We start from the raw sequence: 25943 nt of genomic DNA on the forward strand, positions 1-25943 counted from the left end.
ATGGTCCTGAACAACGGAGAAGTGACACTGGTGTGTACCTAGCATAATTTTCTTGGAAAACCCCTGTGAAGCGCCCACTTGCATATGCTATTGCTTAGAGCAGAAGGGGTGCAACCTTTAGAACCCCCAACTGATCTTTTTTTTTTTTTCTCAATAAATTTTTGATTTCTCCTGATTGACAGATCCTTTAACAGACCCAAGAACAGCGTTTCCTTGCAGTGGTGGTGAGAGTCAAGCCATACAGAGACTGCAGCATTACTTCTGGGATACGGTAAGTAACAAGAATCTGTTGTCATGTGTTTTAGTTTGCCTTATTTTTTCTTCTGTTCTTCTTGTGTATATTGTATCATCAAGGGTGTATTAACAATTGTGATGAAGAAATAGTAGCTGCAATGTGGCAGACACGAGCGCAATTGTGAACGCCCCCTAAGTCATGTATAAGGCGGGGGAAAGATGGGTTATAGCTTATCATGGGTGTCTAATAACTGTAGAGACTGGTAGATAGGTGTACTTGCACTTTCTTATGTTTCTATAGCACTTTAGCCTAATGTAGATATCTACTGCTTATATCTCTTTTTATTTTTTTTTCTTTCTTTTTTTTTATCTGGTAGAGATGACCATGAAAATCCTTATTCAAACATTTTTTTCCTTTTATTCAGAATCTAGTTGCCTCTTACAAAGATACCCGTAATGGACTCATAGGAATGGACTATTCAACAAAATTTGCCCCATGGTAAAGATCAGTACAACAGTGAATATTGAAACACAATCTAAGGGTGCATTCACACTACTGATACGCTGCCTGATTCTGAACGTTAAAACACGTTCAGAAACAGCGCGTATAAAGCAGATCCCATTCATTTCAATGTGAGCCGGCATATGAGCGCTCCCCATTGAAATGAATGGGCTGCTTTTTTCACTACGAGCGCTCCCATTGAAGTGAATGGGATGTGCTCGCGTGTACGGCTCAGCATGAGCAGAGCTAGCCATATACGCGAGCACTTTCCATTCACTTCAACGGGAGCGCTCGTAGTGAAAAAAGCAGCCCATTCATTTCAATGGGGAGCGCTCGTATGCCGGCTCCCATTGAAATGAATGGGAACTGCTTTATACGCGCTGATTCTGAACGTGTTTTAACGTTCAGAATCAGGCAGCGTATCAGTAGTGTGAATGCACCCTTAGGGTGAAAAATTCATAAGGTACTGAAAATGATCTATTCCTAAATGCTGTCCCTATATTTCAGGCTTGCGCTGGGCTGTATCTCTCCCAGGTATATATATGAGCAGATTGGCAAATATGAGAAAGAGCGAACAGCAAACCAGAGCACCTACTGGTAAGAAGTATTGTATAATGCAGTGTCTTTACTTTTCTACCTGACATCTCGTTACAGGGGGTTAAAAAGTCGATGATCTTTTGTGCGAATGTTATGCTTAGCTTTTACGATGATGCCACAAGCATGCCAAGGATGATCTCAGACACCATGTCAGATTTCAGGGGTTTTTAAAGATACAGACAATGACTTACATACTGTAGGTATTTTGTTGGCAATTGCTTTCCTTCTGGAGGAGAGATGTGTTACACAATTTTCCAGGGAGCATTGCCTTATAGGGATTCTCCTCGATAACTGAAATTGATGATTTATCCTTTGGATTGGTTAACCGTATCGGACATGTGGAGGTCTGACACCCAGCACCTCCACCATTCAGCTGTTTTTGCTGAAGCCAGAACTAACACAGAGAATTTATCCGGAAGCACAGCTTCATTGCAGTGGCCATAGCAGCTTGGCTTCCATTTACTCGAATGACAACGGAGCTGCAATAACCCAGCCTGACCTTTCGGCTCCATTCTCTGGCAGCTATGCTTTTAGATCCTAAATCAGTCCTGTGTTGAGATATGATTGTATAGAGCAGGGGTCCTCACACTGCGGCCCGCCAAGCACTTCTGTCTGGCCCCGCCGACAACGCCGGCAGGCGTGCAGTTATAATGAAGCTCCTGGGGAGCTCGGGCCAGGCCATGGAGCGCACTTCACTTTACCTATTGGAGGGCACCGCTCCCGATGTCTGTGCGACCTGCTCTGCCTCCGGCCCACTGTTTAAAAAGTTTGAGGACCCCTGGTATAGAGCCTGCAGCACCATGATGCATGTATGTGTGGATTATGACCATAAGACAGGTGGTGAATCTGCTGTGGATTTTTAATGGGAATCATGAAGAAATTGCAACACAAGTAAACACAGTTTTTTATATAGTCATGGAGCAGCTAGCTTCCTGAGCTTGTATACTCTTATATTGTATGTGGCCCAAAAGCATGCTTTTTTTTTTTTTTTTTTTTTTTTTTTTTCATTTTAAATCCAAGAAACAAAAGTTGCCATATGTTGAGTCCCTGTGCATTACAGTGGGGATGTGCTACTTTGGCTTTAATGGGCAAAATATACATGTGGCTGGAAGTGGAACTAGAGACTGGTGGACACATTTAGTACTTGATAACTGAATTCTGCAAGTAGCTCTAGCTTTCTGTGAAGATTGAGACTACACAGAATTGAGATACAGGTGAGAAGATGTGCAGTTGGACTGTGTACCTTTTTTTTTGTTTTACTGCCAGATAAATGAATTAATGGTGTGAGAAGGTGGCTGGCAGCGTGCTGGAGTTCCGATATATCATCCCCAGGTTTCTGACCTATATGTGGTCCAGGGTGGGTCTTGTGTAGGCCTCAGCCCAGATGTGGGTCCTGAGACTTGTTACTGGGACCTTAAAGGCTACAGAGCCTGCACTTCAGGGCAGATCCTGGGAGCCAGAGGAGGTGCCCAGGTCTGTCCTGAGAGTCTGCTGAGACGGTATTGCGCTATCTTTATTTATTTGTGTGGCTGGTGGTAATCCACATGTACTGTTAGTACTTCATTGTTTAGTTAGTGCCTGGACGAGCTGGATTGTTTGAGACACTTTTGCTTGAAGTTAAATGGGCTCTATCAGCAAAATCATGCTGATAGAGCCCGACATATGCGAGAATAGCCTTTAAAAAGGCTATTCAGGCACCGCTAAAGTTATATTACACTACATCCCCCCCCCCCCCCCCCGTTTTAAAATAAAACCCTAAAAAAGAATATGTTGTACTTATCTATCGTGCACGCTCATCTTCAGCCACGTCTCCTCTTCCAGCGATGTCTTCGGGTTCCGTCTTCGGTGGTAATTTAATATAACTTTAGCGGTGCCTGAATAGCCTTTTTAAAGGTTATTCACGCATATGTCGGGCTCTATCAGTATAATTTTGCTGATAGAGCCGCTTTAAGTCTGTATTTTACTTTGCTTATTTTGTACCTGAAGTCAAGGTTTACTTATTTGTTTGCTACAGATTTTGTATGCCGTCTGTACTGGTTAGGTCCGCACCATTGCTGCTACCAAGTTATTTTCCCCATAAAGATTAGAAACAATTGAACATTTTTAAAGTATAAGTGAAAATTTCATATTTACTGTGGTTTTGCGTAATACAAAGAAAATAAGTGATACGCAAAAATTTCTTTGTAGTAACTTCTCTGGTTTCATCTCTGTTTTAGGGTAATTTTTGAGCTTTTATGGAGAGATTATTTCCGTTTTGTGGCTCTGAAATATGGAAGAAGGATTTTCTTTTTGAGAGGTACGTGAGGGAGAGAAGCACTCTGTTTTATTGCTGACTTGCTTAAAGTATACCTCCAGTTCTAAACAACTTTTCATAAATGAGTAGTACATGTGAAATATAAGAAACTTTGTAATATATTGTATTAAATAGATCTATTTCCTTTACCACTTATTAAGCTTTTCTCTGGCTCTGTATCTTCAAACTGACTGTTAACATGAACTGGTATTCAGCCTCACGCGCACAACTCTACAGAGCAGGGAGGGGTGGAGCAAGATTGGCTAGTTAATTTATTTATTACCTCATTCTGTGCAATGATAGCCTCTCATCTACAAATATAGCAAGAACAACATAATAAGGGGACGCACATCAGTGATGCCATTTTACTTCAGCTAGTTAAATGTTGACAGAAATTGAGAACGGATGTTATTATTCAATTCTGTAACATTCGGGTGCAGCATTTTCAGCCTAAACAAATGCTAGAAAATATTTTCTTTCCTAGTTGTCATATTGATTGACCTATACATTATTTTAGGTCTTCAAGATAAAGAAGTTCCTTGGAAGAAGGATTTAAAACAATTTGATGCGTGGAAAGGTCAGCGGCTCTCTTGTATCTCTCCATCTTACATTGCATATGTTTTATAGTCATGTTATATCTTTGTGTGTATAGACATTACATCATAGTATATGATTCCGATATTTCTTGCTGACTATTTCAGAGGGTCGCACTGGAGTTCCTTTTGTTGATGCCAATATGCGTGAACTTGCCATGACCGGTTTTATGTCCAATCGTGGGCGCCAAAATGTAGCCAGTTTTCTAACCAAAGATCTTGGACTTGACTGGAGAATGGGGGCAGAATGGTTTGAGTACCTGCTGGTAAGAGGAATTTCATACTACAGCAATGGATCTGATTAGTTGGGCTATATTTATAAGAGTGAGACAATTCTCGGACATGTTTTTCACATCAAGGCACCTGCTGTAACTGGGAAATCTGAGATAACTACAAATAATTTCGTAATAATACGTTTAGATGTTATAAAAGTTTACATGTAAAGGAGTCTGTCACCAGAACTCAGCATAACAGCCCAGTCTCACAGAAAGATAGCTTAGGGTCATCTGATATGTCTGTGTTTGGCAATAGGTAAATGAGCCCTTTGGAGCAATAAGGATGTTGCTGTTGCTCCAAAGAGGTAAGCAGCAACACCCTCCATGCTCTGAAATACCTAGTCGCATATTGACAAAAATCTGTGATAACTCGGCAATGAAGCCACTGCATCACAAGAGGTAAGCCTAAATTCATTCAGGTAACCCTAACTATCTATAAGGCTAGGATGAAGCTAAGGTTCCACGTAGCGTTCTGCAGAAAAAACTGCTGCCAGGAAAATGCGGTGGCAACACATCACGGTTTTTCCTGCAGAGCTAGAAAAAAGTTTTTCAGAGCTTTCCTCTGCAGACTTTCTAGTACAATTAAGGGTACGTTCACACAGAGTTTTTGCAGGCGGATTTTGATGCGGAATCTGTCTCAAATTTCGCCTGCAAAAACGCCTCCAGTTCATTTCAATGGGAGTCACTCACAGTTTTTTTTTCTGCTAGCGATTTTTTTTTTTTTCCCAGCTAGCAGAAAAAAAATGTGACATGCCCTATCTTCACGTGGATTCCACAGCTGAGTCAGCGGCGGCTCGAGACACGCTCCTGATTAGGCCCATTCATCCAGGCATAAACAGGAGTGTGATGCCGCGACGGGATGCCGATGCAGTACAAAGTGAAAAGGTTTCCGCCGGGTGAACTTAACTTTATACCTGTATGGAAACTAAAGCTCCCCTGAACAGCTTGGTCCCACACTCTGCAACTTGCTGCAGCACTCCACTGTGCGGTGTTATTTCGTAAGCCCTGTCCCCTTTGCAAGGAGACTGGTAAATTCTGGACAATTGCCAACTAAGTAATTCTGTTTAAAGTTGCAGAAGGATAGTGCAGTGAGCTTCTTCTGTCTGTACAGTGGAAAAACTAGTATGTCAATGCTATTTTTGCTTAAGGCTGGGTTCACATCTGTTCTCTATTGGAGATTCAGTTTAAAAACGACAGAAACCTGACTGACCCTGTTCTAGTTAATGGAGTCCATGTGTAGCGGTTCTGGTCCCCCGACGGACCCAATAGACAGGGAGCCCTCGCTATTGTGAACCTAGCGTTAGTCTCATGACTGGGACCTATAGAAACATTGTGCTTGTACTCTGTCAGTCACTGATCACAGCTATTCTTGCAGAGATGGTTACAGATAATGTCATTGCTGTATACACCTCCCACAGATCTTTGCAGGAACAGGACTGCATGCTGCTCTGCATGAGTGGTTTTATCACCTCTGTCAGCTTCCAAATTGTTGGGGGCTAGATGGGCCAAATTGTGAACCGGGGTGTGATAGTAACTGCTCATTACTCTGGAGGGTGCAGGTGACTTGAACCCAAATCATACTGCCCAAGACAGCAGGCCAGCACCCAAAATCAATGAGTATCCTGCTGTTTGTGGGATGGGTTGGGGGGGTAGTCAGTGTTGAAAGGTTGCTGTTTGTGCAGGGTTAGATTACTTATACCGTAGATGCAGTATTAGAGTATTGCAGTCTGTAGTAGAAGTCTAATAGGCCACCCTTGGATGTCCTCTTCAGTTTGGCACCAGTGTAGTGATGGTGGGACATCAGCTTCCATGTGGTCCATGCTTGTCCTTGGTGACATCTTGATGTCATGGGCAGTAGTATCTGAGCGATGGCTGTCTTGGCTTTATGTCTACATCTGAACTTTTAGATGGGCTGAATTATCAGTAAGGGCGGGTTCACATCTGGCCCAGTCTCCGATTTAGCCAGTACGGCCGGTTTCCATCTTCTGCCCCACTAAACTGGACAGGGAACGGAAACCCAGTGGTCAGTTTTTAAACCCATTCACTTGAATGGCTTTGTAAAGGTGACCGCCCGTGTGCGTCTTCTACCTGTCCGCGGGGAAACATTTTTTTTGGGTTTTTTTAACCACTAAACCAGAGACCGAGCGCAGATGTGAACCTGCTCTTACCCAGCATCTTGGTATTCTTACTCATTCTGAATTTTCAGAATTTTACTGTATTTTCTAATTGAGTGCCATTGAAGTTGCTGATGTTACATTTCAATACAGAGATACAGTAAATGATGCAGATATAAAACCAAATTCTACACACTTACAACTATAAAATGAAGCCATAACGATGTTTGGATATTTTTCACCACCATACTATACCTACATAAGTGTGCAGATTATTATGTACTATAATGGTGTCTTTCTCTTCTGGCTACTGCCCACTTACTCTTCTGTTGGCTGAATGGCTGATAAGTTTTTCTGTATTATTGATGTTCGGTGTTTTGAAGGTGTATAAGACTTAACTTATAAAATGAGATTAATGAGGCAGATTATTAAATTTTGCAAAAAGACAGATTTATTAGAAATAATTGTTATTTTAAGGCCAATTATATTATTAGATCCTAAAAGGACCAGTGATATGAGAAGCCCTGACTCACGAAGAGTCATCCACCAGCACTCAGGAGAGGAAAAACCCCCTGTGGAGGAAACCTCTGGGGACCCATGGCTGTTGGACTGCCCTTCCCTCTGGGCATTAAGAGGCTGTAGAAAACATATAGTAGCTGCATTATTGTAGGCGATGTTGTCTTTGCTTGAGATAGCACATGCAAGTTCATGTTCATAGTAATTAAGACCCTTCTACTGGGGCCAGTGATCTGGCAAACAAGCGTTCATGTGAGCACTCGTTCCTGACCACTAGCCTGTGTAAACAGGGCGCCGACCTGCTGGCACAAGAATAGACACTCATTTGTTGGCTGATCAGATTTAATTGAATGTCTTTCCAACATCTATTTAGTGGCTGTCTAAGAGACGGCCTTCCATAGTGTTTGTAATAACTGTCCAAGACAGCCTTCCCTAGTGACTGCCTATGACAGCCTTCCCTATTGAATCTAGTGACTGCCCATGACAGCCTTTACGATGGTCTAATCTAGCGACTGTCAGTGACAGCCTTTTTTTGATGGTCTAATCTAGCGACTGTCGGTGACAACCTTTACGATGGTCTAACCTAGCGACTGTCGGTGACAACCTTTACGATGGTCTAACCTAGCGACTGTCGGTGACAGCCTTTATAATGGTCTAATCTAGCGACTGTCAGTGACAGCCTTTATGATGGTCTATCCTAGCAACTGTCGGTGACAGCTTTTACGATGGTCTAAACTAGCGACTGTCAGTGACAGCCTTTACAATGGTCTAATCTAGCGACTATCGGTGACAGCCTTTACGATGGTTTAATCTAGCGACTGTCAGTGACAGCCTTTTTCATGGTCTAATCTAGCGACTGTCGGTGACAGCCTTTTTCTGATGGTCTAACCTAGCGACTGTCGGTGACAGCCTTTTTCTGATGGTCTAACCTAGCGACTGTCGGTGACAGCCTTTACGATGGTCTAAACTAGTGACTGTTGGTGACAGCCTTTATGATGGTCTAATCTAGCTACTGTCGGAGACAGCCTTTACGATGGTCTAATCTAGCTACTGTCGGAGACAGCCTTTACGATGGTCTAATCTAGCTACTGTCGGAGGCAGCCTTTACGATGGTCTAAGCTAGCGACTGTCGACTGTCGGAGACAGCCTTTACGATTGTCTAATCTAGCGACTGTCGGTGACAGCCTTTATGATGGTCTCATCTAGCGACTGTCGGTGACAGCCATTTTCATGGTCTAATTTAGTGACTGTCGGTGACAGCCTTTACGATGGTCTAATCTAGCGACTGTCGGTGACAGCCTTTATGATGGTCTAATCTAGCGACTGTCGAAGACAGCCTTTACGATGGTCTAATCTAGCGACTGTCGGTGACAGCCTTTTTCTGATGGTCTAATCTAGTGACTGTCGGAGACAGCCTTTATGATGGTCTAAACTAGCGACTGTTGGTGACAGCCATTTTCATGGTCTAATCTAGCGACTGTCGGTGACAGCCTTTACAATGGTCTAAGCTAGCGACTGTCGACTGTCGGAGACAGCCTTTACGATTGTCTAATCTAGCGACTGTCGGTGACAGCCTTTATGATGGTCTCATCTAGCGACTGTCGGTGACAGCCTTTACAATGGTCTAAGCTAGCAACTGTCGACTGTCTGAGACAGCCTTTACGATTGTCTAATCTAGCGACTGTCGGTGACAGCCTTTATGATGGTCTCATCTAGCGACTGTCGGTGACAGCCATTTTCATGGTCTAATCTAGCGACTGTCGGTGACAGCCTTTACGATAGACTAATCTAGCGACTGTCGGTGACAGCCTTTACAATGGTCTAACCAAGAGACTGTTGGTGACAGCCTTTTTCATGGTCTAATCTAGCGACTATCGGTGACAGCCTTTATGATGGTCTATCCTAGCAACTGTCGGTGACAGCTTTTACGATGGTCTAAACTAGCGACTGTCAGTGACAGCCTTTACAATGGTCTAATCTAGCGACTATCGGTGACAGCCTTTACGATGGTTTAATCTAGCGACTGTCAGTGACAGCCTTTTTCATGGTCTAATCTAGCGACTGTCGGTGACAGCCTTTTTCTGATGGTCTAACCTAGCGACTGTCGGTGACAGCCTTTACGATGGTCTAAACTAGTGACTGTTGGTGACAGCCTTTATGATGGTCTAATCTAGCTACTGTCGGAGACAGCCTTTACGATGGTCTAATCTAGCTACTGTCGGAGACAGCCTTTACGATGGTCTAATCTAGCTACTGTCGGAGGCAGCCTTTACGATGGTCTAAGCTAGCGACTGTCGACTGTCTGAGACAGCCTTTACGATTGTCTAATCTAGCGACTGTCGGTGACAGCCTTTATGATGGTCTCATCTAGCGACTGTCGGTGACAGCCATTTTCATGGTCTAATTTAGTGACTGTCGGTGACAGCCTTTACGATGGTCTAATCTAGCGACTGTCGGTGACAGCCTTTATGATGGTCTAATCTAGCGACTGTCGAAGACAGCCTTTACGATGGTCTAATCTAGCGACTGTCGGTGACAGCCTTTTTCTGATGGTCTAATCTAGTGACTGTCGGAGACAGCCTTTATGATGGTCTAAACTAGCGACTGTTGGTGACAGCCATTTTCATGGTCTAATCTAGCGACTGTCGGTGACAGCCTTTACAATGGTCTAAGCTAGCGACTGTCGACTGTCGGAGACAGCCTTTACGATTGTCTAATCTAGCGACTGTCGGTGACAGCCTTTATGATGGTCTCATCTAGCGACTGTCGGTGACAGCCTTTACAATGGTCTAAGCTAGCAACTGTCGACTGTCTGAGACAGCCTTTACGATTGTCTAATCTAGCGACTGTCGGTGACAGCCTTTATGATGGTCTCATCTAGCGACTGTCGGTGACAGCCATTTTCATGGTCTAATCTAGCGACTGTCGGTGACAGCCTTTACGATAGACTAATCTAGCGACTGTCGGTGACAGCCTTTACGATGGTCTAACCAAGAGACTGTTGGTGACAGCCTTTTTCATGGTCTAATCTAGCGACTGTCGGTGACAGCCTTCCCTATGGTATCTAGTGACTGCCCATGACAGTCTTGGTGTCTAGTGTATTTTCTCTGATTTCTTGCCCTGCATTGGTATCCTCCTGGGGAATCTCTTCTCCTCACTGAACTCTATTCATGTGATTTCCTGAAAGACAGAAATACAGGACACAATATTTTGTGTTAGTTTAATTGTATTTGTTAGGGCAGGTTCACACCAGCGCCCGATCTCCGCTTTGTGGGTTTCTGTTTTCTGTCGGCAGAAGACGGACACCCAGAAGACGCTGTCAGTGTCTGCCGGTGAGCGCCCGTGAGCGTCTTTCTGCTCTTCGCGGCGAAACCGTTCTTTTTTTTTTTTTTTAACTGGACACAAAGTCCTGCATGTCCGACTTTGTGTCCATTTAAATAAACCCGGTTTCGCCGCGAAGAGCAGAAGACGCTCACGGGCGGCCACTTTGCAAACCCATTCAAATGAATAAGTTTGAAAACTGCCTGCTGGTTTCCGTCTCCTGTCCAGTTTCTCGGGCAGGGAACGGAAACCTGCAAAACGGAGACTGGGCGCAGGTGTGAACCTGCACTATATCTATGTGAAAGTTTTTATTTTATATTGTGGTACGTCCAGCCACTATACTGTTCAGAATCACATCTGTCTATGATGTCATACTGTTGCAGCAGAGAGGTCCATGCTTGTCATAGCAACTAGTCAGACCACAGCTTTATTTAAAAACTTGTAATGAAAAGTAATGCTGGATTCTGATTGGTTCCTGTAATACAGACACATTTTCTTGCTTGGTTCCAAAATTGTTGGTGTTGTTAAATTTGAGTTGTAGAGTCAGAAAGATGTCTCAGGGCCGGTTTAGGCCGTGGAAAATGAAGAGGAATTGCGGTGGAATTAGGGGGCGTTCACACTACCGTCGGTGTCCGACATGTAGTGTCCGCTCCTAGTGTCCGCTCAAAATCTGTCACGGACACTAGGAGCGGACACTAGATGTGTCCGTGACACCTGTCATTCACTTGAATGGGCATCGGGTGCGTTCTTTTGCACTCCGTGCCCGTCCTTCCCTGTCCGCAAGAGAAGATGTCCGACTTCTCAAGCGGACAGAAAAACCCTGCATGCAGTCGGACATCTTCTCTTGCGGACAGGGAAGGACGGGCACGGAGTGCAAAAGAACGCACCCGATGCCCATTCAAGTGAATGACAGGTGTCACGGACACATCTAGTGTCCGCTCCTAGTGTCCGTGACAGATTTTGAGCGGACACTACATGTCGGACACCGACGGTAGTGTGAACGCTCCCTTAGACCATGGCTTTTACTTATGAGCAGCTGAATGTTTTGTATCACAGGATGTGCGGCAAGATCGATTATTATGACGAACTCTTGTCTCAAAATCCATGCCAAAATCTGTGAATTTACTAATAAGGAACTAAACTGAATTTTATGTCAGTCCGGCCATAGGCTTCTTGTATAGACTTCAATATAATGATCAGTGGTCGGACAGTGTGTAGGGCTCGGCTGATGCCCGCTAGGGAGGATGTGGTGGAAACTGCTGTATTTAAGCTTTATTTCGCTTGGGCTGAAGATAAATTCCACTTCCCTAAACCTCAATTTAAATATTATAACTAGAGATCAGCGAATATACTTGTTCGCATGTACCCCAGTGCATAAACACTTCCGGGGTATTGAATTTTTACTGCCCTTCCCACCTTCCCTGGCACCAGGAGCTATGCGTCGGAGGTATTCGATCAAATATATTTGCTCATCTTTAATTATAACCAAGAGGCTTTTGCTTTTTGCCCCCACCATCTAAGTGGCACCCCCTACCCTGGATACATGAACTGCCAGCACCACTTTGCTACACCCCTTGACAAACCCTTTCCCCATTTCATATTCTCTCATTCACTTACCTTTCTTGGTATATCTAGAGGTATTGTGGCTCGCCATAATTGTATATTTGGTTCCCAGGAGCCGCAGCTGAATAGTGCGTATCTCTGTGCCGACAGGACCAGACTGCAGCCGGTGCACTGTGTGTGTGTGTGTGAAATAGAAGTTGTGGCATTATGACATCACACAGTGAGCTCATAGAAGATGAGGGTGTGTCTGTTTTTTTTCTTAGCTTAGCTCTGATTGGTCACTCCGGGCAACATATTCTAAGCTGAGCTCTGATTGGTCACTGTGCAACAAAGGCATTAATTGCTAGTGGTAACATTACAGTGAATACAATGCAGTAATATGTTGTGCAGTAATACTTACAGGAGGACGTCTTCCCACATTTCCCGTCACTTCCCTTTGGAAAGCCATGTGGCTCCTCTTCCTTTGGGACATATATGCAGGGCCGGTTTTATACAAAGTGGGGCCCCGGGCAAAATTAAAAGTGGTGCCCCAAATGTTTAAATATTGTACCGACTACATAATCATATTGTTAAGTTGATGTACTGCACTGCCTATCACTGCTGTTTACTAGAGTGTTCCTAAGGTCTTTAAAGAGGACCTTTCACCTCCTAGGGCACAAGCAGTATAATACACCGCTAGAAATTCAACAGTGCACTGAATTCGGCTTTCCCGTTTTGTGCCCCCGGTGAAGAGCTATCAGCGCCGCTACCGTAGCTCTTCACTGTCAGAATGGCGTTTCTGACAGTCAGTCAGTAACACCCTTCCTCACAGCAGTGTATATAGTGCTGTACTGTGATAGGGGGTGTGGGAAGTGTGAGAAGGAGCGCCATCGCAGGTCCTTCCTTCCAACCGCGACCAGGCTGTATAATCTACATCAGACCAAACGAAGATCGCTCCGCACAGAGAACTAATGATTATGACGATGACCATGAGGTCTTCCTCTTTCTCTTCTGTTTTTCCTTAGCTGCTATGGCCTCCTAGTATATCTTCTCTTCTCAGCTTATGTGTGTCTACGTCTGTAATATATTACTCTGTATTATCCTGTATCTGTATTACTATGCTGCTGTAACACGCTGAAATTTCCCCAATGTGGGACTATTAAAGGATTATCTTATCTTATCTTACCGCCTAGCAATGATGCTGAGTGGTGAGGAACATCCTCCCCCCAGTACTAGTCTATGGACGAGCACTATCAGAAGGCGAGGGAGCGCTATCACAGTACAGCGCTATAGGCACTACAGTCAGTCAGGAACGCCCTTCTGATGGTGAAGAGCTACGGTCTGAAGAGCTACGGAGCTGAATTCAGCGCACTGTTGGCTTTCTAACAGTATGTAAAACCGCATGTGCCCCAGGTGGTGAAAGGTCCTCTTTAAGGCCAGAGCCCCACATTGCGAAAACGCAGTGTTTTGGCCACAGCAAAAACACTGCAGCAAAAAACGTGGCATTTTACAGTACTTTCACTGAGAAGCGGAGGACACTATCCACTCATAGAATAACTAAAACATCACTTTTATTGAATTCATTAAAACCTATTAAGGCATAAATATTTCACACCGTGCTCAGTATTACTAATTTGTGAGACTAAATAAATCAGGGATAGGGTTTAGATGTTTGCTTCATTTCAGGAAGAACCCTCACTCCCTGCATCTGTCAGTGATTTATCTGCTGCCGATCTAATCCTGATTATCACAGCACCAGAACTGGCCACATGCTGCAGTGTGATCCAGACACTTGCTTTCCTTGTATGGGACTGACTTCATTACCAAGTGCGTGCCCTGGTTGCAAGAGGTAGCGGCTCAGCAGCGCAGTCCCATTCAAGGAAAGCAAGTGTCCGGATCACGCTGCAGCATGTGAGCCTCAGAAGGCGGAGAAGACGGTGGATATGGCTGTGACTGCAGAGACCTGTCAGGAGAGCCGCAGAGGTTTAAACTAGCACAGAGAGGGCTGCCCAGCGCTCGGTTTGTTTTTGGGGCAGCCCTCTCCTGCGCTAGTTTAGAAAAAAAAAAAAAAATCTAATTGCCCTGACTGCCGCCCCCTCCAAAGTGCCACCTAAGGCCACTGCCTCACCTCGCCTCATTAGAGGTGCGGCCCTGGGACAGGGTGTAAGACGTCAACCCCCACTTTCAAGTCCCGCTGGGTCTCCATGACCTCTCATTAGGTTCGGATAAGACCCATTCCTATTCTAATCTTGAACATGGTTTGACATACGCACTACCTTTTATACCTTCTTACTATTACTGTCTATTTTACTGTAATTGATATTAAAGGTTAAGTTTTATTCATTTAATGGTCCTTTGCTTATGGTACTCAAAATCAGCCTGCAAAAAAAACTCTGAGCATACATTTAGAGTTTCAGTAAGGCCTGGTTCATATCTGCGTTGGTATTCCGTTCTGGGAGTCCACATACCAAACGCAATTTCAGGCGCTTTGCAGTAAAAGCACACATATCCCCATAGACTATAATGGGGTCTGTGTGCTTGCCGGCAGATCTCTGCAGGAAACATGCAGACAGGAAAGTAGTTCACAATCTACTTTCCTGGCCGCGTGGCAAACACACGGACCCCATTATAGTCTATGGGGTCCGTGTGCTTTCACTGCACAGTGCTTGCAAATGCGTTTGGTATTCTGTTCAGGGGGTCCCCATGCAGACTCCCCAAACAGATTACCAAACACACATGTGAACAAAGGATAAGGTGGATTAAATTGCATTCACAAGATGTGAATGAGGCTGAGCCATTAGTCAGACCCGGAGTTACCAACAGAGGGAGCTGTCACACAATGTGAATTGTTCTGAGTACACCATGATCCTGTTTTATTAGTAACTAGCCTCTGCCCGCGACTTCGTCTGCAGGTTGTTGGAGTGGATGATCTGCCTATATTCAGCAAATTGCTGCCATCAATGGTTTGCCTGCTTCGGCGTTTTGGCAGCTCTTAAAGGGGTTGTCCCATCACAAGGATCCTATTTATATTGCTTGTTAATGTGGATGTAAGACTTTTCCTAAATACATTGCAAAAATGCTTTGTTTGTCCACTATCTTACTTTATTCAATTCTTTGTGGCCACAGCCCTGACTTAGCTGCTCATGAGTCAAGTGATGTATCTGCTGCTCTCAGGGGGAGGGAGGAGGGGCTAAGTGCAGGGAGCGAGCCTGTGTATCTAGCTATTCCTGTGTCTACACCACGTGACCTAAGGCCTGCACTCAGATAGGGGAGAGGAGCGGCTTTCATTTCTTCTGTTCTCCCAGTTATCAGGCTAGCTAATTCAATTGTGTTCATTATGGCAGAGACAGGCAGTCTCTGTATGTAACACAGAATGGAGTTGCTGCTGCCTGTACTTCATAGTCCAATATGGGTGGGTGGAGCAACACGCAAATTTGGGGGCAGAGCTAAACGGCAGGTTGCCTGTGAAACCCCACCCACCAAATGATGCAAGAAACCAGGAAGAAAGAAGATTTTACAGCAGTAAAGACTGATGAGTATGTGAGGTGGGAATACCCCTTTAAGCTGTCCTGCTGCTGAACTTGTTCCTCGCACCGTGCCTGTGATTGTTCCGGCAGCTCGCTGGGACGCAATGCAATGATCGTGTTGTTGGTGTTGATGATCCACCTGCTTTGGCGTTTCGACTACTCTTAAGCTGGCCTGGCACTGAAGTTGTTCTTTGCACCGTGCCTGTAATTTTTCCGGCAGCTCGCTGCAACGCCATATAATGCATGTGTTGTTGGCATCGATGATCCACCTCAGCTCTGCTTGAGGAGAGCTCTGTGACTTCTGGCTTCCTTCATAGCTCTCGTTGTTTGTGACAAATTAGATTTGCTTTTTCCAGGCATGTTGAGAATTGACAAACTGCCAGTTTGGATTAGAGGTATTTGCCCATGTTTGTCAGCTCTGGAGCAGATCAGATAATATGCAAATGTGTGTAGACAAACCACTGAGGGTTAGTGTGCGTTTACACAGAAAGATAACAGCCCTGGGACCTGAGATAAGGCTGCTGCAGCAGCAGTGTAATATAGTATGTGAACATAAATTCATAACAGTCGTGAAGCCATGTCATTTACCGGGTTAAAAAGTAGCCTATGTGTTAATCAAGGTTACAATCTATCTATGTGCTAAATTTCATTCAAATCCGTTTAGCCGTTTTTGATTGACTAACAAACACACAAACATCCAAACTCACAAACTTTCACATTTCTAATATTGGTAGGATAGGATGATCAGATAGGTATAAGTATCTGAGAACAAGACAGGTCTTGTAGTAATAACATACATTTCTACCATGTGCTTCCATGTCTTTTTGAACTGGACTGCCAATAAATTTAGTTGTTCCTTTAGCCAACCAAATAAAGGGGAAGTAAAATCCCAGCTGGTCTTTCTTCTTGTAAATTAATCTTCGAAACCTGTACAATAAAACTGAATCAATATTTAATGTGCACAGTGAATGTTGAGGAAAAAAAACCACCGGAAGTAATGATTTCTCGCCATCTCACCTTACAAAATATGCTATAAAACGTGATCAAAAAGTCTTACGTACTACAAAATAGTACCAATAAAAAGCACAGGTTGTCCTGCAAAAAATAAGTCCTCAATCAAAAAATGAAAACATTTCACATCTCAGAAGGTGGCGATGCAAATATCATTGATTTCTGTTCCGAAATGGGTTTTACCTCTGCAGAATTAGCATTGCATAAAAACCCAATATAAATGAGGTATCGCCTTAAACGTACTGACCCGCAGAATAAAGATAACAGATGTAGACAGTTTAGCTTTTGAATGTCATGCCACTTTTGCAGACCTCCTGAAATGCCAGTAAAGTAAAGTAAACCCCATTTTGGAAACTACCCCCCAAGAGTTGCCATAATTTATTCTCCAGAAATGAATGTACAGCTGACTGTGAAAATTGCAATTTTTCCAGGAATATGTATTTCCAATGCATAATACGTTGTGCCCATCTTGTATCATAGATAAAGGCTCCAAAACTTGTGCCCGGGATATCCACTTAACAGTTTTTGTAGTGTGTGTCTCTGCTGACACATACTGGGCACAACATATCAGGCACTGAATTAGCGTTTCTCTGGAAAGTTTGCAATTTTCCCTTTTCAATATCAGCTGCGCAATCATTTGTTAAAATTAAGTGAAAGCAGTATTCAAAATGCTTGCTACCCTACTTGATAATCCCTTGAGGGGTGTAGTTTCCAAAATGGTTGTCACAAGTCTACAGAATCCACTTTACTGGCAATTCAGGGGTTCTGCATAAGTGGCATGATGTCCAAAAACCAAAATAGCGTTCCTCCTCTTTTGCGCCCGGCTGTGCCCAAATAGCCGCTTATACCCACATATGATATTACGTACGTTATCCTGGGTACAGCAGTGTCATACATGTGGGCATAAACTGCCATGTGGGCACACAGCAGGGCGCAGATGTGAAGGAGAGCTGTGTGGCTTTTGGAGCATAGATTTAGATTGTTGGATTTTGGGCACCATGTCATATTTGCAGAGACCCTAAAATTGCCTCTACAAAATGGGGTCACTTCTTGGAGAATTCCAATTTACCAGCACTTCCAGGGATCTGCAAAAAACAACATGGTGCCCAGAAAGTCCCTCTAAATCTGTACACCAAAAGCTAAAAAGCGCAGTGCTCCTTTCCTTCTGAACCCTGTTGTGTGCCCAAGCAGCAGTGTACGCCCACATATATATTTTTTTGTACCCAGGATAGCCCACTGATGACTGAAAGTGGGTACAACGTATTGTGCATCAAAATGGCATATTTCTTTAAAAATTTCAATTTTCACATTGTACATTAAAGGCATTTTATCATTAGAATCGCGTTTTAAGCTCAACCTACGTCAGAATAGCCTTAAGAAAGGCCTTGAGGGGTGTAGTTTCCAAAATGGGGTCACTTTTGAGGGGCTTCCATTGTATTGGTACTTTAGGGGCTCTGCAAATGTGACATGGCACCTGAAAACTATTCCAGTAAAATTTGTCCTCCAAAAACTAAATAGCGCTCTTCCCATTCTGAGCCCCACCATGTTCCCATACATTCTATTCAGGAGAAATTGTGTAACAAACTTTGGGGTGCTTTTTTTTTCCTTTATCCTCTTGCGAAAATGAAAAATTTGGGGCTAAATTGACGGTTTATTAGAAAGAAAGTAATTTTTCATTTTCATGTCCCAATGTTAATAAAATCTGTGAAACGGCTGTAGGGTCAAAATGCTCACTATACCCCTTGATAAGGTCTGTCAGGGGTGTAGCTTCCAAAACTACAATGTTTCATGAAAAAACAATCTCAAAATCACTTGTGTAAGTTATAGCGTCTCAAAGTTATTGCCATATAAAGTGACATATGTCAGTTTAGAAAAATGAGGCCTTGTCCATAAGGCACTTTTAGACTTGGTCCTTAACCGGTTTAAAGAGGAACAAAGTCATTTCTCACACTGAATGGAGACTCTTCCAAGAATTCTACTAAATATACACCCATTTCCCTAAATGTCTTAGCCGCCCTTCTCTGAAGTCTCTCTAGGTCAGTTATGTCCTTCTTGTACACTGGGAACCAAAATTGTGCGCATTAAATCTCAAACGTATGAGTAAATGGATTCATCGTACACATGTCCGTATTTCACGTACATGTACTGTGCGGTATATGTTTGCTACTGATTTCCGCATATGGAGTATACCGGTATATATTTTGACTTAAAGCAAAGTTTTATGGAAGGGTTATTCCCAAGAACGTCATTAAATAATCCACCACTTCCAGTCTTACTTTGATGATGTCATGTACATCCTCCACATGACCACTGCAGCGAGTAACTGACCTCAGTGGTAATGCTCACATATACGGCACATGACTAGTGACTGCCGCGGTCTCAGTGATAACATAACTGATGACATCACTGCGAGGTCAGAAGAGCCCACAATAGTGTTGGTCTGGAGTGATGCAGGAGGCTTTCCTTTTTAATATCATTTCCTAAAAGTAGGTAAGTTTCTCAAAATCCCAGACACCCCCTACTATAATAAAACCTTACCTTCGGTCACAGTGATGGATTGGCAGTGTTGTACAGGTCTGTTGTACTCTCCCTATCTGCAGATGTATTTGTAACCTTATCATTTGTTCTGCCTGGTATCTGTCCATGGATGAGAAGAACAGGAGGAAGAGAACATGAATACCTTTATCATGCATGCGAACTATTATCATGTGCACGGACTTAATAAAAGATGGGAACTATTATACCGCATGATGTTTCGGGAAGCCCCTTCTTATCGGTTGTACTTCAAGCTGTATATACTTTTATTGACTTCAGACAAGTGTATAATCTATATATGGCTTCTTTGTTTCCAGGTGGATTATGATGTTTGCAGCAATTACGGGAACTGGTTATACAGTGCTGGAATTGGGAACGATCCGAGAGAAAACCGAAAGTTCAACATGATAAAACAGGGCCTGGATTACGATGGCAATGTATGTCTTTAAATCCGTGAAAAATCTAATTGGGGTATATTTATACTACTTTTTGGTGTGTTTTTTGAAACTCTGTTCTAAAGCACCTGAAATCTGTCATCGGTATCCAACTTTGCTAGATCCTGGACAACCGCTTTTATGTACGAGCACTGTGAGCAGAGGGAGAGGGCGTTCCTCCCCGCTCACATTGTACAGTGCTATAGGCGCTGCTGTGGAGAAGGACGTTCCTGACTGACTGTCAGAAATGCCCTTCTGACTGTAAAGAGCTACAGTAACGGCACCGAAAGCTCTTTACCCGGGGCACAGATCGGGAAAGCCGACAGTGTGCTGAATTCAGCGCACTGTCGGCTTTCCAGCAGTATATGGAACTGCCTGTGCCCCAAACCATGAAAGGTCCTCTTTAATTGATGACTTATCCTTAGAATTGGTCATCCGTTATTTAGCGTGGAAATCTTCAAAATAAATCGGAAGAACACCACCTTGTGCAAAGTCGTGTTGTGCTGCCATTGTATCATAAGTCTGATTCAAGGATGACCATGTATAAAATATTAAAATAGCAATACTTACATGAAAGGCATGGTCTTCTAATACCTGCTGGTGTCTTAGAGTTACAAGACCTGTTAATCTTGGGTGTGGCAGTGCCTGATGTATTTTAATGCACGTTTGGTTGACAATTATAGGATGTATTTGTATTGAGGGTTAAAAAATGCCATTCACCATAATATTTCTCAAGGCAGCCCATTCTCCCCTCAAGTCAGTACCCTGCACAGCCACTAGAAAGTAGACAGTGGGAGGCAGAACCTGCACCAATTTCATATTGATAGCTTATACTAACCAGTAGGTCACCAGTATTCTGAATCCAAGGGAACCCACAAATCTCAGGGGTTAAGTTAAATATTGGGTTTAAAGGGAGCCAGTTAGGGTGTGTGAAGCATGGGATTTTTCAAAAAACAATCGGATCTTGATTGATGAAAAGAATCCAAAAGGAGTTTATTTCAGGAAGTCCAGTTTTAACAAAAAATAATTCTTCAGAAAATCTCCATAGTGTGTACAACAAACACCTTGTACTTCAGGCTGCTGTAGTCTCACAAACTATTCATCATGTGAACTTCACCAACACACCCAGCTTTCTGGGAATTGGAATCATTTTATACCTTAGACATTTCCCATAATCCTCTGCAGTTTTCCCTATAAAACACTGGAGTTGCTGCATACTTGCCTCTTATAAGATCAGGGCAGACACACCCCAGTGCAACTCCACTACTGCAGGTAAATATACAAAAAACACTTTACAAATCCATGTTAATGTGAACAGCTCCTTAGTGTTAGTATATGGTTCCCAGATGGTAAGACAAGAAATAGTAGGAAAATAGAGCATTAGGTGGCCAGCCTAGTGAGGAAAGGAAGAAATAAGAAGCAGTAATAGAACATTCACACAGAGATATTACCAGACCTGGGGACTCCTGTACCACCACTAAGGTTACAAAGAAGAAATCACATGGAAACATAACACATAGTTACATAGTAGATGAGGTTGGATAAAGACATCAGTCCATCACGTCCAACCTATAACCCTACAATCTCTACAGTGTTGATCCAGGGGAAGGCAAAAAACCCCATGAGGCTCACGCCAATTGCCCTATTTCAGGGGAAAAAAATTCCTTCCCGACTCCAAATCTGGCAGTCAGTATAAAACCCTGGATCAACAGTTTACCTCTTCACAGGGTGATTTTGGATAGTAAACTACCTAAAAGTCCCAAATCGCCCCATAGTAAAACCATATGTACCCACAATACAAAATGAGAATGCTTTATACTCCTCTTGCCGCTGTACTCCCCTGTTCTTCCCTGACGCCAGAGGAATACACCTCAGTTATAGTGCGAAAGCCCCATACCTCTAGTGTGTATGTCCGCGGCTTCACTGGAGAACTGTGCAGCAGCCAGGAGCACCAGAGAGGAGTCTGATGACAGTCATTGGACTTATCTCTAGGTAAATATATAGGTTTGTTTATTAAAATGCCGGCAGGGATGGCTTTAATACAGGACGATTTGGGACAATAAAACCCCAGTCTATAAGGACCTGCGGCTGTTTCAGTGTCCCAAATTGACCTGACAGGTTTTCTTTAACTCTACCGAAACGTGAAAAACCAAGGTTTGATTAGAAGCAATAACACCCATATCTCAAATACCTCCTATCCTCTGGATGGAAGGACCTGGAGGGGTAATAGTGTATTAACCCTTAACCAGCCTTCTTTATTTGTGCATTACAATATGAATAATATATTTACTTATGTGATGGACACGTATGACAGATCTTGGGATTTATCAGCACCCTATTATTACATTGCAGGATGTGGATTGGATATCACTCTCCTTTAGATTTCATGGTCACTATTGACCTCAGCATCTAAGGGGTTATACAGCCAAGCTCCAGCCATTGTATTGACACAGTTTCTGTACTCTTGCTGCTCTATGCCATAAGTTTGTCGAGCAGCCATTGGGCATGGCAATCCATGACAAACAGACGTCATAGACTGCAAAGGAGCCACAGTGTAATATTTACATATCATCCCTGCCAATGCTTTTTATTTATTTTTCTCCACGTTTCACTTAAAAAATGAATATAACAGGGAGTTGTGTTTTTTCATTTTTGTGCTTCTGGGCTCAAGAATATCAGTTTACCATTAGGTGCAAGCTTAGTTTTTTTTCCTTGTATTCTCTTCTAATAACAGGGTGACTATATCCGATTATGGGTGCCAGAGCTGCAGGAGATAAAAGGAGGAGACGTTCATACACCCTGGGCACTAAGTAACGCAGCATTGGCACATGCTAATGTAACGCTTGGAGAATCCTACCCGTTTCCACTTGTAATGGCACCAGAGTGGAGCAGACATGTGAACCAGAAGCCAGTAAGTCTACAGAAATCTGCTTTAATTTTAATAGTGTATGCTGATAACATGTACATGTATACAGATTATAAGGGGGTGGGGTTAGTACAGGGTTTGATGTATTAGATGCTGTATATGCCCCTTCACCCACAAACTACAAGCAAGCAAAGCCACTTCTCCATTGACTTCAATGGGTAAAGCAAACATCCTGAGATGGCAGTGGATCATGCGATCATTTACCTGATAGGGAAGGATCCCACATCTGGACCCTGCACTTATCAGGCTTTAATAAGAAATAAGGAGGCAGATCCAGGTCTCCCTATAATAGCTGTCAGCAAAAGTGCAAATGGTTGAGGAAGTCACTTGTTTAGATTGTAGACACTTGTAGTTGTCCAAGAATGGATGTTTTGAGATGGATATAATGTGGACATGAGAAATCCATCCAGCTTCCCCCTCACAGTCTATTAAACGTGTTATAGATATCATATTGTTGTACCATACAGTGGCGTAACTAGGAATGGCGGGGCCCCGTGGCGAACTTTTGAGATAGTGACGTAAAAACTAGCTTAACCGCTTCTTGCACCACTTCCTTGAAGGATGGAAGTAACCTTATGTCACTTAATGCAATGAAAGTATTTTACATTTTTTCTTATTTGAATAGAAAACATAGAGATAGACAAATTGTATAAAAACAAATAATCTTTGCGCGGGTCTGGCTGTGGATCCAACAGATCATAAACTGATCAGTATGAAAATTCAGTCTGGGCCAGAAAATCTCTTTAGTGCATGTATGTTGACCACAAAATTAGGAATGCCATATACATTTGATTAATGTTGACCATTTAATGCGTATGCGGATAACCCTCGCGTTCAGGAAATATTAGGGGTGAGAAAGTGTCCGGCGTGTCTTTGATCCCCTTTGTTGTCATGGGACAGAAGCTGCTGCCAGAAGTTTCTTAGTTGGTCCATTGTCTATGTAATGTTTGTACCCACTGTCGATTTTTTTTTTTTTATAAATTTTAGAAAATATAAACCTAGTGTGTTATATCATTTAGGCTGTAGGCAGTGTTTTGGACTGATGCTCCGTTTCTCTTGATGTGACAGCTGACACCAGGGGCAGATAAACCATTGGTGCACCTTGTGCATCTGCACTGTGGCCCAGTGTGTACGGAGGCCCTATCACCTTAAAAGCAGCTTTCTACTGTCTATTAGTTTACAGATAAACTCATAAGCTAATGAACTTCGTGGTTGTAACAGTTAGTAGTGGATTGATGGAGTAGATGTAAGAGGTATTCTCTATGCTGAGATACTGAAATACAAGGAGCCATGGGTCATCAATATCAAATTGCTCTAAGACCCGGTTCACTTCTGCGTTCCGATTTCTGTTCGGGAAGTCCACTTTTGGGACCCCTCGAATGGAAACCTCTACGCATTAAAAAGTGGTTAGCTGAGCCCCTGTTCACACGGTCCGTGGATGGCGGATTTTGGTCCTGATTCTGACACGGGAAGCCACATTAGAATATGGCCAAAATCTGCTTGCCACGACTTCCGACAGTCGCGGCACTCCGGTCTGGCATAGGCCCAAATGAATGGGCCTAGTCCGGAGGGTGCTGAATCGGCTGCGGAATCCGCCTGAAGAAAGGGAAGCTTGTTTTTTTTGGTTTTTTTCCACTAGCAGCAACATGCCGCTAGCGATCTACATAGACCACCATTGTGAGGGGCCGGATTATGACTAGAGATGAGCGAACACTGTTCGGAACAGCCGTTCCGAACAGCACGCTCACAACACGCTCCCATAGAAATGAATGGAAGCGGCCGGCACGCGGGGGGTGAAGCGGCCGGCCACCGGCAAAGTCTGCGTGCCAGGTGCTTCCATTCATTTCTATGGGAGCGTGCTGTTCGGATTGGCTGATCCAAACAGTGTTCGCTCATCTCTAATTATGGATTCTGCGCCAAAATCCGCACCCTCTTTTCCCGTGTGAACGGGGCCTAAGAAACCACACAGACCCCATAGACTATAATGGGGTCTGTGTGTTTTCCGTGCAGTGTCCACATGACTCATGCAAAGAGAAAAGTGCTGCTTGCAGAGCAGAATAGGCTAAAAAGAAAGTAGATTTTTAAAAACTTGAACCACGGACACATGATGGAGATGCCGCGTCTCCGCTTTATAATCTTTTATTCTTGAACGTTACCTGCAATGAATGACTGACAATGGGTAACTCCATTGTTGTATTGTAACTTCCCTACAGCCATCTCTAGAAGATTAACCCTCATGTTGCCCACATGGATTTTTTAGTGGACGCAGAATCAAGTAATACAAGTGAATTTTAAAAATAAGACCTTTACCATGAGACTATGGAAATGATATAGCTTTTGCTTTTATTTTCTTAACAGGGCAGTGGTGTGGGATCATCCAGGAGAGGTAAAGGACCATCACACACACCAAAGCAGCACAAGAACAGAGGCATAGACTTCTACTTTTCTCGAAATAAAAATGTATAAATGCAGTACGGGATGTGACTGGGAAATGCAATACTTTCTGATAACGCTGCTGGAATTGGGATATGTGTAAAGCCACAGAAATAACAGACAAGTATAATGGAAGTGAGAAAAGGAGAAGTAGTTATAAAATAACATGGCTATAAATAGAAGTTACTGGAAACATTAATATCTGACCGTGAAGATGTCATCACTTACATGTAACGTTAGCAATAAGGTGCTTGGAATATCATCTTCAGATCCCCCAGAATAACTAGAGGTGTTCTGTAGTGTCCATAGAGTTGTATGGCCTGGCAGCGCACATGGTTGGCCACCACTTTATATATAAACTCCTCATTATGAACGTGCTGGTGAGCAGTAAGGGAGCCTTAGGATCCCGGTGCTAGTGATATTGGGCCCCAGTTATGTAACAGTTTTCACCTATCCTGTGCCTTTCATATCTTAGATGGGAATAGTTCTGTCGTTGCACCAATGATTTGGTCGAAAGTTATGGAGACAGCTGAACATCCCTATTCCTTACAGTTTCTGGAACTCCTGAAGGAGCTATGGATACTCTGTAGATTAGATGTCCTGGTGGTCAGGAGAAGGAGCCATGTACTCCCTTCTCTGCCATGTTTTACAGGGGTTGTACCAATTTTTCAAATTATCAGCTTTCAAGCTACTAGGATCCCCACCGATTCCCAGAACAGAAGTCCGGCTCTCCCATCCTGATGGAACGGCAAACATATGCCCTGACACTCCATTCATTTTCTAAGGGAGAGCCAGTAAGAAAGAGCATGTATCAGATACTTTATAGGGAGTGCCTGCTTTTTTTTTTTTTTTTTAATTCAGAGTTTTTATTGAAGTTTTATAAGGTGTACAACATAAGCAAAAGTTTTGCAACAGATAAAATTAGGCAATAAGTCAAGGAAATGCAGGAGTGCCTGCTTTGTGTGCCCTTTAGTCAAATTGGCACAGCATTTCATTTCAGTGGTTGCGAATCACTTGGGGTGAAGGGCTAAGAAGGGATTTTCTTGGACTTTATTAGTCCGGTCATCAATATCAGATTGGTGGGTATCAA

At 43.3% G+C, this 25943-nt stretch overlaps 1 protein-coding gene across 1 annotated transcript in view; it reads left to right on the plus strand.

Moving 5' to 3' along the window:
* Nucleotides 1-25553, plus strand: part of LOC142200852 (cryptochrome DASH) — a 32972-nt gene extending 7419 nt beyond the window's left edge. The window contains exons 6-14 of the mRNA XM_075271495.1: nt 183-271; nt 660-733; nt 1244-1333; nt 3550-3629; nt 4144-4203; nt 4328-4485; nt 19378-19497; nt 22229-22405; nt 24779-25553. Coding sequence (XP_075127596.1) covers nt 183-271; nt 660-733; nt 1244-1333; nt 3550-3629; nt 4144-4203; nt 4328-4485; nt 19378-19497; nt 22229-22405; nt 24779-24886 — 956 coding nt within the window. The 3' untranslated portion in view covers nt 24887-25553. The remainder of the gene's footprint in view (nt 1-182; nt 272-659; nt 734-1243; nt 1334-3549; nt 3630-4143; nt 4204-4327; nt 4486-19377; nt 19498-22228; nt 22406-24778) is intronic.
* Nucleotides 25554-25943: the final 390 nt, after the last annotated feature.

The sequence above is a fragment of the Leptodactylus fuscus genome, chromosome 4 (assembly GCF_031893055.1).
Source record: "Leptodactylus fuscus isolate aLepFus1 chromosome 4, aLepFus1.hap2, whole genome shotgun sequence".
In the NCBI taxonomy this organism is placed as follows: Eukaryota; Metazoa; Chordata; class Amphibia; order Anura; family Leptodactylidae; genus Leptodactylus; species Leptodactylus fuscus.